Source organism: Haplochromis burtoni, unplaced genomic scaffold, assembly GCF_018398535.1.
Source record: "Haplochromis burtoni strain Fernald_Lab_line unplaced genomic scaffold, NCSU_Asbu1 Contig_151, whole genome shotgun sequence".
Lineage (NCBI taxonomy): Eukaryota > Metazoa > Chordata > Actinopteri > Cichliformes > Cichlidae > Haplochromis > Haplochromis burtoni.
This window is the reverse complement of record NW_024582512.1, coordinates 968915-984956: the sequence shown is the minus strand read 5'-3', so window position 1 is coordinate 984956 and position 16042 is coordinate 968915. Positions and strand designations below refer to the sequence as shown.

General features: G+C 40.8%; 1 protein-coding gene across 1 annotated transcript; it reads left to right on the top strand.

The window, feature by feature from the left end:
• Positions 1–5682: 5682 nt before the first annotated feature.
• Positions 5683–16042, top strand: dusp4 (dual specificity phosphatase 4). Its single transcript, XM_005931866.3, has 4 exons — positions 5683–6671; positions 7937–8064; positions 9821–10040; positions 13447–16042. Exons 1-4 carry the CDS (start codon positions 6302–6304, stop codon positions 13833–13835), a joined length of 1107 nt encoding a protein of 368 aa, XP_005931928.1. The 5' UTR covers positions 5683–6301; the 3' UTR covers positions 13836–16042.

Below are 16042 nucleotides of genomic sequence, written 5' to 3'. Positions count from 1 at the left end.
GTGTGTGTGTGTGTGTGTGTGTGTGTGTGTGTGTGTGTGTGTGTGTGTGTGTGTGTGTGTGTGTGTGTGTGTGTGTGTCCCTGCTAAGTTGCATTGAAATGGGGATAAGTAGCTGGTGACCTGTTAGATGTATTACTCATTAACGCATGCAGTCTCCACAAACAGGACTGGGCAAACATTACACTGGCACGAAAACAAGCCCAAAGCATTTTGCCATTGAACTCAATCACGAAGAATGAAGGTATAAAAGCAACATTTGTTGTCTGTGACAGACAAGCAAGAGAAATGCAGATAAATCTATAATATACAAACCCAACCCTGAGAAAGTTGGGTTGCTGTGTAAAATGCAAATACAAACAGAATCCAACCATTTGTAAATCTCATAAACCCAACATCTTATTCACATTCTTTTCACAAAAGTTTTCTTTTCCAACAGTTCTGGTCTTCTTTGTTATGTTTTCATTTCATGATTTACCGAATATTTTCAGCTGATGAAAGGTCTGGACTGCAGGCACGCAACTTCAGCATCTGGACTCTTCCACTGCGACGCATGCTGTTGGAATAGATGCAGTAATAAAATATGGCCTAAAAGATAGGAACATATGTGGCTTTAAAACCTGTATATACTTCCCAGAATTGATGTGCCTTTTAGATATGTAGATGCCAATTTCATAGGCACTAACGCACCTCCATACCATGCAGTGTTTTGAACTGAAAACTGTGAACGAGCTGGATGGTCCCTCTCTTCTTCATTGTGGGGAAAGTGGCATCCATGTTGGTTCATCTGACCATAGGTCAGTTTCCCACTTTGCCTCATTTCATGTTGAATGAGCTTTGATGAGCCCGAGAAGATGATGATGTTTCTGGATCATGTTCACATATGCCTTCTTCTGTGCATGATAGAGCTGTAACCTGCAGTTGTGGATGGCACGGCATCACAAAAAATGATTTCTGAACGTGTTCCTGAGTCTATGCAGTGAGTTCAATGACAGAATCATGCCTGTTTTAATGCAGTGCCACCTGAGGGCCCGGGGAGATCCATTGTCCAGTATTGATTTTTGGCTTTTTGTCTTGCGCACAAAGATTTCTCCAGACTTTCTGAACCTTGTGCTGTAGAGGATGAGATATTCAAAGTCTTTGCAATTAAATAAGCTTAAAAAAAACCAACTGCATCTATTAATTGTGAAACATTATTGTGAAATTGTTATACCCAATCATTTTACTTACCTTTTGCCAGTTCCACCTGCTGTTTCGTTTTAGTACCGCTTACTTTTCCAACTTTTTGTTGCCCCATCTTGATTTTTTTGAGACTTTTTCTTAAAATAGTTCAAACCTATTAAATATGAGTTTATTAGAACAGTTCCTTAAAATCAAGACTGCATTTTTAGCTTTTCTAAATACTAAAATGTAGATTTGGAGATAATTCCTCACTTCAATCATTGCTGATCACAAACTCAGGCCAGAGTTGGTACTGCTGGTTACAAAAGAGAAGAAATATTCTCCTACGTAGCAAGACGGTTTCCATTTGCTCTTGTGAGGAGTAAATAATTTACCCCTTTAGGCCTCTGAAACTGCTGCCATTATTTGGTGGGGCACTACTTTATGACTGATTTAAAAATCAGCATTTTTAAGCATTCCTCTGGCAAGGTTAAATTTCTTAGTAGCTAAAAAAAAGCGATATCTCCACTGCATAAGCATCAACCTGTCTCTGAGAGAAAAAATAGATCAGCTGCAAACAGGAACAACCCCCACCTCATCGCTTGCCCACTTCCGCTGCTTAAATCATGCCACCTCTCTCCCTCACCCTTTCTCTTTACTTTATTCTTTTGCTTTCTTTATTGCTTCCTCGTGCTTTTTTTTTGGACATTTTTTTTCTTACATGTTACTTTCACTCTCAAAAAAGCACACACATCTGCCTCTCTGCCTCTGTCAAAGTCACACATGACAAAACACGAACTCATTCATGAGAGCGTAGCAGCACTCAGTCAAGGCTTAACCACTGGATTATGGGATTAAAGGGAGGCATGGATTTGGCTATACGTGTGTGTGTGTGTGTGTGTGTGTGTGTGTGTGTGTGTGTGTGTGTGTGTGTGTGTGTGTGTGTGTGTGTTGTTTTATTATATTATGCTGGTGTTTAAGTTATCTCATATCTTGGACTTTGTATTCTATATATGGGGAAATTCAGCACACTCTCATCGATGGCTGACTACTCAGCATGCATGTACATGCAATAAAAAAATGTAATCTCAAAATAGCGACACTTTTAAATCACTCGATACGTCGCACAATATCGTTTGGGCACAAAGTCAGAGAAAAACAAGCCATGGTGCAAGTCACAACAAATTTGGTGATAGTGATTCTAGTGTAGGAAAGACTACAGGCGGACATGTACAATCCCACAAGCCTTTTTCATTTCTGCTGTTGTTGTAAATTGAGTTCTAGCTGCTTGGTTGCGCACCCGTCATGTTAGGTCCAGAGTTCTTTGTCTGCTAGCTTTGTGTTAGCGTCATAGATTGTGTATAAAAGTGGTTAGCATGCTAGGTTCACCGATATTTGGAAAGCTTTGTGTCGTTTTTGTTTCCAGACAGAGCGTTTTTTTTTTTTGTCCATTCATGCAATTAATTACACTGCTCACAAATTTGCTAAAAATGTGCTAGTTCTTCTGGATTTCAAATATGTGTCAATTACAATAACTGATTTCCAAGATATTTACATTCTACACCTGTGTATGGTCGCTCGATATGATAACATTTCACCTGTAGTGTGGAGTTTCATCAGTTACCCTGATTACTATGACATGTACCGGTAGATATGTTGGTTTCATCACTTAGCTGCATGTCTGTCTGTGCAAGTCTCCACAACCAAACCAAAGAACTTTTGGTCTCAGGATGTACATGGTAGCTTAAAATGAAAACTTGAACCAACCGTGAACTTTAAGCATCATTTTGAATTTCGGTGATGATTATTAAACACCAAAACGTTTTGCTACGAGACTAGAATTGCTCACAACTTTCTGAATGATCTGCACTATAACACAAATGCTTTTGTGTATTTTACAGATACATAGTGGCCTTTGACATTTGGATATTTGACTCCTCAGTGACAAAATGCTTGCTGCACACATAGACAGACTCTGTAAATCTTAGATTCCACAATTTTCCTACTCTTTTTTCCTCTAATGTCACAGGTCTTATTGCCATTATCCACTTGTTTGTTCTGAAACACTCAGTTATTTCATTCTTATGTAAACTCTTTTCTGTGTTCCTTCATTTTCTGGTCTCTACATTCCAGTTTATTATATCACACAGAATTGACAAGGAAAGACCATGAGTAATTTTCCAGAACCTAAACTGTCACTAAAGAAGGAATCAGTGTTTTGCTCAAAGGCACTTTGATATCCAGGCATAAGGAGCTGGGCCTGTGAGAGGCGACCTTTTTTGTGCCTTGTTCTTATATGCTGTTGTAATCTTGCTATCAGTCAACAGTATACTTGTGCTGTGTATGTGAATATATAATTTACACTGACATTTATTATTATTGCATTGTTGTTACTTTCATTAGTGCACAATTAAAAACAAGGGTAAATAAATAACCCTTTGGTTGCCTCTGCTGCATTCACAGTCCTGTTGTCCTCCTGAGCTTATTCACAAGGAGAGCTTGTGAATAAGCTCAGGAGGACAACAGGGAATGGGCAGAGTCAGATGTGTGAGATGGAAACGGAGTAAACAGAAGCGGGAGATATCCTCCCTCTTTGTGTTTCTGTCTCTCTCCCGTCTGCTGTATTGACAGATGACGGCATGCCAGCGAGGGATGTGATGTGAGGGGATGAATGGGTGGACATGAGAGCGCAAAGGGAGGGAGGGGAGGATGACATCAGCACAGAACTGATTTCCGGCCAATCCCCTCGCAGCCCCCCTGGCTTCTGTCTCCGCCTTCCCACACCTCTCCCTTGTTGCTACGGCAGCAGCACCATCCCGTCTGTTGGAGGCATTGTTTAGGCTTGATAGTAATGTGCGGTGTTGTGCGTGTGTGTCTGTGTTTATATGGGATGCAGAGGCTGCAGTCCAGCACAAGTAGACACCTCTTCTTTTGTTCTTCTACCTCCCGCCCTCCTCCTCCTCTTCCTCACCTTCTCCGTTTTCCTTCCCACCCTGCCTTTCTTTGTGTCGGCTTCCATCTCACCTTCTGTCAACTCTCCGGCTCACAGTCACAGTCCTTTCATTCATTTTTTTCCTGCTGTTTGCCCATTGCAGTCCATACACATACGCTAAACATGGTGTTCCAACTCTCGGTTTCTTTTTATATATAAAATGGGCAAATCAGATGTAAAGTATCAAGTCTGATAAGGTGACAAATAAAGAGGAAAAACCTTGGTAGAAAATTGGCAAACAATGACGTTTGTCACAATTTTACATCAGATGGCCTTCCTCGTGCAACCCCAAAGGGATTTCTGTCTTCTCCTGGAATCAAACCAAGGATATATCCCTTGTCAGGTGAATACTAAAGAGCAACTACAGCAAATACCAGGAGTGAGAATGACCTTATTCTATCATATAATCACTACAGAAATAATGAGTGAGGCCTGAAGTCCATTTGTCTTAATTATTTGCTTCCTGTCATCCATCTTTAAAGGCACAGTTTTGGGATTTTCCAACATCACCCAGTGAGGCAATTACAGATCATTTTTGTGATCCCGGGCATTACTATTCTTCCTGTTGTACTAAAAAAGGGAGTCGTGTTCAGCTGCATTGTGGGAAATGTGGGCATCAGTTTATGGATAAAAGTCAGCCTTTGCTCCATCACTGCCTATACCTTTCTGTCTCTTGAGGAAGTTGCCATAGTACCAAATTGCTATGGTACTGCACCGAGACAGCCTCATTTTTTTAACAAGCAGTATAGCAGTAAGGATATTTCAAGGGTTTGTTCAACTTTACCATCAGATTTTACTTATAGTGAACACATGAAGTCATGAAAATGAAAGAGACAGCCTCCACAACATAGATCCAAACACTCACGGGAACTCAAACATATTATTTTCTCCCACAGCAGCCCACCCATAAAAGTGTTAAACATTTTTCCCTGCTGTCTGTTTGTTTGTCTCTTTCAGATGTCTTCTCTCCACCTGTTTGTGTCAGGGTGTCTGCATTTTCCTCCTGTCATCCGCCGCCGTGCTGCTCTCTTTCCTCTCGTAACCATGGAAATGAGATCAACATGCAAATACCTGAGCACGCTCGCCAAGGCTGCGCGATAGAAGATGCAAATTGCATCCGCTTGTAGGATTACACACACCCACACACACAGATGCACACCCAGACGTATGCACACGCACACACGGACCCTTGTACGTAAGCGCACACCCACCTGCAGTCCACCAGCAGCATTTCTAACACTGAGCCTTGAATGATATGAAACTGAGCTAAGCTGAGCTACATATGCAGTCAGTTGAATTCCAACACATGCGAAAACCTGAAATTTAGATTAATTTATTTTATGACCTTAAACTTGTAGACTGAATATAATACAGTTTATAGTAGCCTACATTTGTGATGACAAATGATATCCTTTACAAATTATGAGTCTTATTTGGTTCATTTGATTATGAAAAAAAAAATCATTTGTAAGTTTAAACTGTAAAATATCAGTAAGATATAAAAATATATATATATAGTTCAAATTTACTTCTATAACACTTACATTTATTTGCACTGCTTTGCTTACTTTTTTACTTTTAAAATATCTTTAATTTCCTATTTATTTATTTTTTATCTAAAAAATGATCCTTAAGTTATGAAGAAGAGCTTGTTATGGTATGAAGCCAAACTCTCCTGCGCTTAATCTTCGGTCCCATGGCCTCTCGTTTCATTGATGTGTGTGTGTGTGTGTGTGTGTGTGTTTTTTATGAATGAACGGTAGAGGAGGAAAGGGCACGGGAAACTGGACGCGTTGCGATAGGCTGCTGGTTGGTTGACGTCACCTCCGCCGTGACGCGATGCACCCATTCATAAAAACAGGAAAAAAGAGAAAGAGTCCTGTGGAGAAAATACTCGGAGAGGCAGAGAGGAGAAAGAGACAGAAGTGACCGGACTGAGCTTAAGAAGTAGTGCGGTTACAACGATGATGATGATGATCATCACGGTGTTGATGCGCAGATAGAGGAGAAGCGCAAGGGGAATCCACCGCAGGATCCGTGCGCCTTCTCCGGGTTCCGAGGGGTCCGGTGATCGTGAGGGGGCTTAGAAAGAGCGAGAGAGGAGATTTAACGACCGTGAAGCACAGCCTAACAGCCCGAAACGACGTGCCAATGGAGGAGCTATACGAGATGGACTGCACGGTGCTGAAGCGGCTCCTGAAGGAGGACAGTGCCAAGTGCCTGCTGCTGGACTGCCGCTCTTTCCTCGCCTTCAGCGCGGGGCACATACGGGGCGCCGTCAACGCCCGCTGCAACACCATCGTCCGCCGCAGGGCGAAGGGCTCCGTGCTGAGCCTGGACCAGATCCTGGCCGGGGACGAGGAGGTCCGAGTCCGCCTGCGTTCCGGGATGTACTCCGCCGCAGTGCTGTACGACGAGAGGACGCCGGACTCGGAAACGGTGAAGGAGGACAGCACCTTGACGCTGGTGCTCCACGCGCTGTGCAGGGACGCCTCCGGCACGCGCATATACCTGCTCAAAGGTAAATTATGTCGTTTACTCTTTAATCCTAGCCTGTGATGTGTAGCAGCGCCAGTTACATCAAAAAGTTTAATGACTGACATTAATTATTTCAATTAGAGCAGTAAATGTAATGTAACTGATGAATGGCTGGGTATAATTATAATAACTGATACATGTGTAAGCAGTAGGCATTATGCTTAGTAATAAATTATATTTTTTTAACAATTGATTTTTAAAAAACAGTAAAATAAGATAAGAATTGGAATATATGTACTGACATCCATTAATAATAATAATGACCACATTTTAATGAATTGCTATTTTCCAGTGGCTAACCTACAGTCCTCTCTAGGCCACCAGATATTTTATTTTTCACCAGTTCTTAGAGATATTGGATATTTAAAAATTTTATGTGTGTAACTATATGTTATTCAATAAACTAGAAATATCCTGCTCAGTGTGTTCTCCCTTCAAATGCACTGGTGTATTTTTTTTTTTAAACAACACACACTCTCACTCACTCATTCACATCTACACACATTCACACACAGACCAATGGCTGTGAGCTGAGTGAATGAGGTAATGCTGATGCGTAGAAGCCACATCAAACCGGAGGGACTTACAGGACACACACATAATCTTTTTACACAGAGTCCGCTTCGGGTAAATCACCCACAGGAAGCAGCGAAATATTAAAATCAGCAGTTGATTTACACACCCTATATATAGACTGCTGAAAAATCTCGAGGCTGTTGCAAGCTGTGGCGTATTCTTTTTTTCACTCTTTCTTTTTTTGTGCATCCTCTTGATGCTGATGCCTCGAAGAACATAAATGTATGCTTGCAGATTGTAAATCTGACACATTTCAGTTGATCTGATTTGATCCTTGAGGTTCAGAGAGCAACATACTGCCTACAGATATATGAAAAAAACAAAACTGATGAAACTGTTTTCAAATCCACAGCAAGCAGACACAGGACAGCCCGTCAGGGGTTTAATAGACTTTGCGTCAAGCTACCTGAATGCAGACTAGAAATCCTGTTGTAGATTGTGCTGCGATGTGAATGCAGGCTTCTTTTGTCCTCATATGTGCATCTGTGGTGTATTTTGAGAAGTAAACAACCCCCCACCCCTAAAAAAGGAAGCTGGTATTTCTGTAATATTTTCCCGTGGTACTCATTCTTGCATGTTTTGCGTGCTATTTTGCACCACTTATTAATGTCCTACAGCAAAGCACTGCATATGTGATTGTGACATGTATTTTGTTGTTTTTGTGTGTTATAGGGGGATATGACAAATTTTTCACAGAGTATCCAGAGTTTTGTTTAAAGGCCAAGTCCTTACCGTCCCTCACCAGCCAGTCGAGCATCGACTCTGCCTGCTCGTCGTGTGGAACGCCGCACAATGACCAGGTAAAATGCAACGTGACACAGAAAAAGCGTTAAACGCACCTCACCTTTAAAATAACATCTGCCTGTAATAACATGATTAACATCCGCCAGTGTCAGACTGATGGAAGTCCTCTCTGTGCTGCAAGTAGTGTGCATGTTAATGTGTTTCAGCATTCAGTTTATAAAAACATGCAAAAGAAAACGTCCTTTTTTTATGTATCACACTGACACAGAACACCCTGACAGTTATTTGCTTTGCTCAGGGGCAAGTCAGCTGCCATTCTGACTGCCAGAAAACAACACAAGAGAAAATAATAATTATGAACACATTTAAATAACAAGAAGATATTCAATTTATAAGTCTTTTGGTGCATAATAACACGCTGGCCTGGATGTCATAGATGGGCATTGATTCACCTCTGTAGCACTTCCTGTGACCTGGTTGGCCTTGTTTTGCTGGTTAGTAAGCTGTTGTTCGAGTCTGCAGAGTTTACGCAATGCTCACAGTCACATGTGGTCAGGGTTTAATTCCCCTGGAACCCACGAGGGGAGCGGCACAGACAAGCCAGCCTCTGTGTGTTTTATAAGAAAAACGTCTGATTGTCTCTGCTCAACCATCAGATGCATATTTAATTCAAGAAATGCTTCCACTTCCTGCACGAGCAGCAGCAGCAGTATAGATTTAGCGGGCTGCTCGCCACCACCACAAACATCCCCCTCCTCACATTACACCTCTTAGCAGTATTGATCATTTCCTGACGCTGTGTCACTACCGAGTTCGTCAGCAGCACTGGCACAAACAGCCGCAGCTCTTGTCAATAAGCGCCGGTATAGACTGCTGATCAGCTGACCTTTCAGATCCAGTAAAAGGGGAAACGGCACGTCAGCTCTTACATGTCCTCTGAGATGTGGCTGAGCAGTGACATAATCTGGCTCTAAACTGGGAATATACGTGTTATTAAATGTGCGATATGCGTGCATGTAACTTGCACCAGTGCAGTGTCAATCACAGCGAAATTGCCTGTTTTCCTTGAACGTTTTTTTCGTGTGCTTAATTGTCTGTTTCACATGTTTTCACGCGTTTGTGCTCACAGAATCACATTCTGTGAAAATGCTGTCGCGGAGCATGTTTTTCCCCAGTAGAGCTTCTGAAAGAAGGTTTTCCATATGCTGATACAATAAAGACGCACAGATATTCACGCTGAATACGGTGGTTTTGTGCTCATAATTATAAGCCAGTCGATGAGACGCTCAGCTCCAACAGTAAACTCTGTCTCCAGATGTGAAAATATAAATCAGCTGAAGAGAGAAAGTGACAAACTAAATGGCCCATATCAAATGAGTTTCGCATTATTCACACAGATATTAAGCTGAGAAGCATGGCTAATGTGATTAACAAAATATTTAAGGGCGGTCACGCTTATACTGAAGTCATCTGGTATCTGGCCTCTGCGACTTACCGAGACAATGAATTCTTTGTCTTGCCATGCACACTGGCTTTCACCTAAGGACAATTCTCCAGTGTAGCTCCACATGCTGCTCGGGTCAGGAAATGTTCCTACAAGCTGCCTCATAACAGTAAATCTTTGCCTTTACTGCTGATTATTAAAATATAATAATAAATGATGGCCCTATCCAGGGTGTACCCCACTTCTCGCCCTAGAACAGCTGGGATAGGCTCCAGCACCCTCCTGCGACCCTGAATTGAATAAGCGGAAGAAAACGCATGGATGGATGGATAATAAATGATCAACTTGCCATTGTCCTTTTTTCCCAGGGTGGCCCGGTTGAGATCCTCCCCTTCCTTTACCTTGGCAGCGCCCTTCACGCCTCGAAGAAGGAGGTTTTGGATAGTATAGGGATCTCTGCCTTGCTGAACGTGTCAGCTGACTGTCCCAACCACTTCGAGGGGGCTTACCAGTACAAATGTATCCCTGTGGAGGACAACCACAAGGAAGAAATCAGCTCCTGGTTCCTGGAGGCTATCGAGTTCATAGGTCAGTGTGTAAGTGTGTCGTATGCATGAGAAGAGTTTTGTTTATTTTGGGTGAATATTTTGAGTTTTTGCAGTGTTTGCTGATACAGGTTAAAGATTTGTTCTCATTATTGATTAATGCACTTATTATTTTTCTGATAATGTGTCTAAAGCTATAGGAAAAGACTAATAGAACATCAGAATAGTTGCAGGTCAACATATTACATGTCTACTTTAAGTAGACTGAGCTGGCATTTTTAACCACTATGCCTCCTCCATCGAGCAGCGTGGGTTGGACTGCGATGTTCCTTCTTTCTTTGTGGATTCAGTAGTTTCGAGTATCCGGAAAATGGTGGCTTTTCACTGTTCATGCTGATGCAGTTCTCCTTTCCTCTTTATCTAAAACATCACTTCTTGTCTAGAGTTTGAGAATTTTTTCCCATAAAGGAGCTTTTATTTGTTCAGAGACCTGTCATGGAAAAGCTTTTAAGCTCCAGCGATGATGATGATGATGATGATGATGATGATGATGACAATTCAGACATTTATTCATGGGACTCTGTCACCAATTGTTATTTCCAGGTTAATCGTATACATCTCAGCAGACACTGCAGAAGCACTGAGAGATAAGACAGATTATTTGGAATGATGAAATATTACCATCAGTAATTTCTCTGCGCCATAATCTTATTTTGTATGTGTGTGTGTGTGTGTGTGTGTTATAGGCGAGTCTAAGCTTTGCTTTTCCTTGGCATATCCATGCTGTGCATAAGGCACGGTGTGTGTGATTTCTGTGTTGTGAGCGTGTGTTTGTGTAGGTGCTGGTATGCGTCATAGTTAGATGCTGTGGGACCAGAGTCGAGTCTGACTCATCCAGTGTTACTGAGTGAACAGGCACTGTGGTGGAGTTACCTGAAGTCTGTCTGTGTGTGAATAACTGAGGGAGAAAAATTACAGATATTTGATGTGAGAGATCAGGAAGCTGGTTGTTAGCAATCAGGCAATCTATGCATTTAAAGAAAGGCCAGTAAACATCTGATGTTGTGTAATTCTGCTCATGTGCCCAAGAGGTTGTGGAGTGAGAACTCAGGATATTAGATTAGATTAAACATAAGAAACAACACATTACATCAATTCACTCTGTTTTCTTCTCATACTGTGCATCTGACTTCCTGGAGGTAGCCATACACATTATACAAGAATTAACACGATGTCCCACTATTCACACTAACTGAGGCTTTAGCGGAGAGGAGAAACTGTAAATGCTTGGCTTAAATTGTTACCTAAATCTGGTTATCCTCCTTAATGGAGTAATGGCATGCATCTAAACATACTTCAAGAAGTAGAAGCAGAAATAGGTTGGGGGAGGAAGTGTGAAAGAAAGGCTGATGACTCAAATTTTGCACTTGTGCGTGTCAGTAAAATGTGATTCGCTGCTTTCTCACTTTGAGGTTAGTTATCGGTTTGACTGTGCAGCGAGGAGAAGGCGTTAAAGTGTGGAGGACAGGAAATGAAAACAGGCAAAGCCTCACTGTACATCTGCTGTGTTTAAAAATACTTGGTGGCTATAAACAAAATGTAGATTCATGTGACACTTTGTTCACAGTGTATGTACCAAGTGATGATTGGTGACTGATAGTTATTTCATTTTCTTCATTATAAATCATGAATAAAATTTTTTTCTAATCAGTTGATAATAATTCAGCTTACAAAAAAGCACAACATGTCATAATTTCCTCTTCTGTCTTGTTTAAAACCAAAATATATTGTTTTTACAGTAATGAGAGAGAAAAAAATGTGTATTTGAGAATTGGAGATCTTTTGATTTTTGCAATTTTTCTTTAAAAAATTATTAAAATATCAAATTGTTGCTGATAAACTTTATGTTGAAAGTGCTAATTCTATTCAGAAGGAACTAGTGACATTTCATTTATTTTTAATGTAAAATTAGATTTACATTAGCTCATTGCTAACCAGTCACCTAAATAATAGGATGTAAAGCTCACTCTTAAATAAAGTGCTACAGATTCCACAAGCACTTACAACTTAAAATTATAAAAGTGTCATTACAACAGAAACAAGCAAGTTTAGCTACACATAAAGACAGTGCTGTATTTGGTCATAACTTGGTAACTAACTTTTCCAGATAAATACAAAATTACTATAGAAAATCATGGTTACATTAGTGACAATGTAAGTATTATGTTACATCAAACATGGCATAATGTTAATATGTTATAAAATCTAAATGTAGCTTATTTAAAACTACATTATTTGACTCTTGAATGCTAATTGGGGCCAGTAAACTAAATATAAAGCTCAAACTTAAATTAACTGCAACAAATTACACAAGCTTAGTGCTCAGAGAAAAATAAAAACAGAACAATCTAGGTATTTGAATTTATAGCAAACCCCCAAAACAAAATAAAACAAAACAAAATAAAAAGTGTGCTACTAAGCTAGCTTGGTGATAGCATGCTAGCATGTGCAGATTACAAAATATTGAAAACATTGTTAACATTTAGTTAGTTTTCCTAAATACCAATTCAATAAAAACAAATCAAACATGACCTCATGCTTACACTAAAAAAGGGTTCAGAGACTGATGCTTCATCTTAGGGTACATGCTTGTTAATTATTTAGGCCTGTATAAACTTACCCAGCAAACATGCCTGAAACTCTGGCATCAAAACTGACAATGGTAAGACTGTGAAAACTAGAGGAACAGATGTTGACATTATCTCCATGTAGAATAGAGGTCTAAGCAATATTTCTTTACAAAGTGAGACATATTAATCATATTGTGACAATGAAGAAATTAAATCTGCTTTTTTAAAACAATGACTAATCTGGTTAGAACATGATATTGAATAGACAGCCGCATATTTTTTTTTTGTACAAAAAATACAATTTTTAAGCCATTTATGTTTCTGTCTAATTTCTGTCTTATTTGAGCATAGTTAAAGTGTCAGACTAATATAAACGTTGCCTCTTTGTCAGCATCACAAACCCAGGGCCATGGCTAGCTCACTAGAAAATAAAGTTGGACCAGAAAGCCTCAAGACAGTAAAAAAATAATTGTTGAACACATACTTTATCTTAGTAGAAAGCTTACAAGAATATCCAGGGAATTGTCCTTGCCATTTGCAACTATTTTTCAACCATGAGTAGATGTTGATAAAAGTCCACCGGCCAGTGATTAGTCAACATTGAACTGTTTGCTGGATATTTCCAATTCATTCAGTACTTGTTGAGACATTTAACTGGGTCCATAACAGTCATTCTATGAAAACTATGGACATCTTCACAGATTCCATGGCAATCCCTCTCACAGTTGTCAAGAGATTTCAGTCTTTTATGTATTCACTTAAAAAATAATCTTTTATTTTTTACTGACCTTGCCGACCCGCTCTCCTCTGTCTTCTCAGATTCAGTACGGGACTCCAGTGGGCGAGTGCTGGTGCACTGTCAAGCAGGCATCTCCCGCTCTGCCACCATCTGCCTGGCCTACCTGATGAAGCGAAAGCGGGTACGTTTGGACGAAGCGTTCGAGTTCGTACGGCGGCGCCGCAGCATCATCTCCCCCAACTTCAGCTTCATGGGCCAACTGCTGCAGTTCGAGTCGCAGCTCCTCGCCACCTCGTGCGCCGCCGAAGCCGCCGCCACGGCAAGCCCGCTGCTCGGACCCAAGACCACGACAACCACCACCTCAACGGCAGCCACGCCCACCTCGCCGTTCATTTTCAACTTCCCAGTTTCTGTTGTGAACCCCGCTTACCTGCACCACAGCCCCATCACGACCTCCCCCGGCTGCTGATAGACAGACAATCCAAGCCTTCCCTCAATACAAAGCGAGCACAGACTGGGGCTGCCGTTGGTAGTATGCTTCAGAGCACGGAGGTGAGAAGCGTCATGGTGCCTGATTCAGAACTCAAAGACTGAAACAGTTTTTACAGTTTAAAAACCAGCCAATGCTCCTTTCATGTCATTGACATTTATTTAAATCAACCAAAAATGAACTGGCTTTTGAGTTCAGATGGAGTGTTGGACTGATGTTTACTAAAGATACAAACTCTTCCTTGGAAAAGAAAAAAAGCAAAACAATCACGCCGACAGAGGCACACTGACACACAACCCTGACACAGAGAGGCATGAACAGCAGCAAAACTGTCTTTCTCTCTCTTTTTCTGCCCCTCTCTCTACGTCTCTCCCACACACACACACATTCATGACTGCCAACTGAATAAGCTCAGTATGAAGACAGGGTCTGTTGCTATGGAGACGACAGGTCTTTAGGAGAGGAGATGGACACAGGAAGGAAGGAAGAATTTTAAGCACCCGCTCTTTCCCCCTTTGGGTGTCCCTCCTTCTGCCAGACAAAAGAGATAGATGAAAAAAACGAGGGGAGGAGACGGTGATAGAAAGCAGGAGCCTCTTCAGTGACAGGTGCTCTGCCGGCGTTCCGACCGGAGCTTCCTGTCTTTCATACGTCCTCTTCCTCTCCCTGTCTCTCCCCCTCCCCACACCTTCCTCTCCTTTCCTTTTCATCCTTTTATATTGCCCAATCCTTCCATCCTTCTCCTCTCTCATCTCGCCCTCTCCCATCTGCCCCCACCCCCCTCATCCGCCCTTTATCTTAACACTGGAGAGGCTAAATAAATGTAATAAGATGCCAAATAAATGAATAGGCCAGGGTCTGTGTCAATAGACTGGGGAAACCCCTCTACTGGTCTCATACATACACGCTTTTTGGGACATTTTGTGGCAACATCTTCCAAATTTCCTGGAGTCTCCTTTTAGATCAGAGTGCAGATTTTAGAGCATAGTAGTTTTGGACGACAGACATTTAAAGGGCCATCGTGGTGGTTTTGTACTTTTTTTAAACCATCATTTGTCATGAATTTTTTACTACTGATAATGTTCCAAAACTTACATAAGACACTGGCTTCGAACCTTCTCAGTATTTTTTTTTATAGAGTACTGAAATAAAGCAAACACCGCCTCATATGAGGTATTTTGGGAAGCTGTCGTTTGTTTATATAACACGCTAAAATGTGCATCATCACCAAATGGTCCTTTGAGATGTTTGTGCCTTGTTCACAAGGGTATCCTATGGATTTGCCAGTGGAGCATTGTTTTCTGTTCACTCTTACGCCGCAGCATCGAAAAAGCAAAACTGTCTCCGTTCATCATTTGCCAGACTCACACAAGCACACACACAAAAACACACAAGTAGATTTATATGTGCAAAAGATTTCCCAATCCACAAAAACACGCAAACATGCTTGAATGGACAACACAATGATGACAATGGGAGAAATGTTAAAGGTAGGACATTAAACCATGGGTGCTTTTTCCACTCACCATTGAAGATCATAAAAAGTAGAATCCAGGTTTTTAAAAAATTACTTATTCGTTTGATTTATTTATATATTTTATAATAAACATAAAATTTACCTCTTTTTTTAATTTTAGAGCTTTATTATATCACAATTTGAGATAATATTTTATATTATGTTTGCTTCTGACCAGGCTGAGCTCTACACTGTGCCAGACAAGCAAAGGCAAAAAAAAATCCAAATCCAACTACATTCACCAGAAGAAACCAAAAAAATAAAGAAAATTGGGTCTGTTTCAAAGGAGACACTTATCTCTGTAGCACTTTGAAATGATGCAATACTGTATTTGTAATCTTTGACTGATTTGCACGTCATGGCGATGCTCAACTGACTAGACTGTGAAGAGAGAGAAAGAGAGAGAGAAAGAAAACAGCCAATCAGTGAAAAATGCAATACTTTGTACACATCTGTGTAATCCATACACATCTGTCTGTCTGTACGCCTCTCTGTGTTAAGTGTCTCGTCTTGATTGTCTCTGGTCAATGCTGTTCACTCTTAATGGCAATATCAATCCTCATATATAAAGCAAAACAAATTTCCTTTGGTTTTATTGTGGAATAAATGATCTGTGCATTTATTTATTACTGAAGCTTCACTGTTGAATAAATAATGTTCTTAATTAAAA

Bases quoted from the DNA above. Each gene is read 5' to 3' on its own strand.
- dusp4 (XM_005931866.3), top strand. From the start codon at position 6,302: ATGGAGGAGCTATACGAGATGGACTGCACGGTGCTGAAGCGGCTCCTG. The intron at 6,672-7,936 runs GTAAATTATGTC...TGTGTGTTATAG, and splicing joins GCGCATATACCTGCTCAAAG to GGGGATATGACAAATTTTTC. The intron at 10,041-13,446 runs GTCAGTGTGTAA...CTGTCTTCTCAG, and splicing joins GGAGGCTATCGAGTTCATAG to ATTCAGTACGGGACTCCAGT.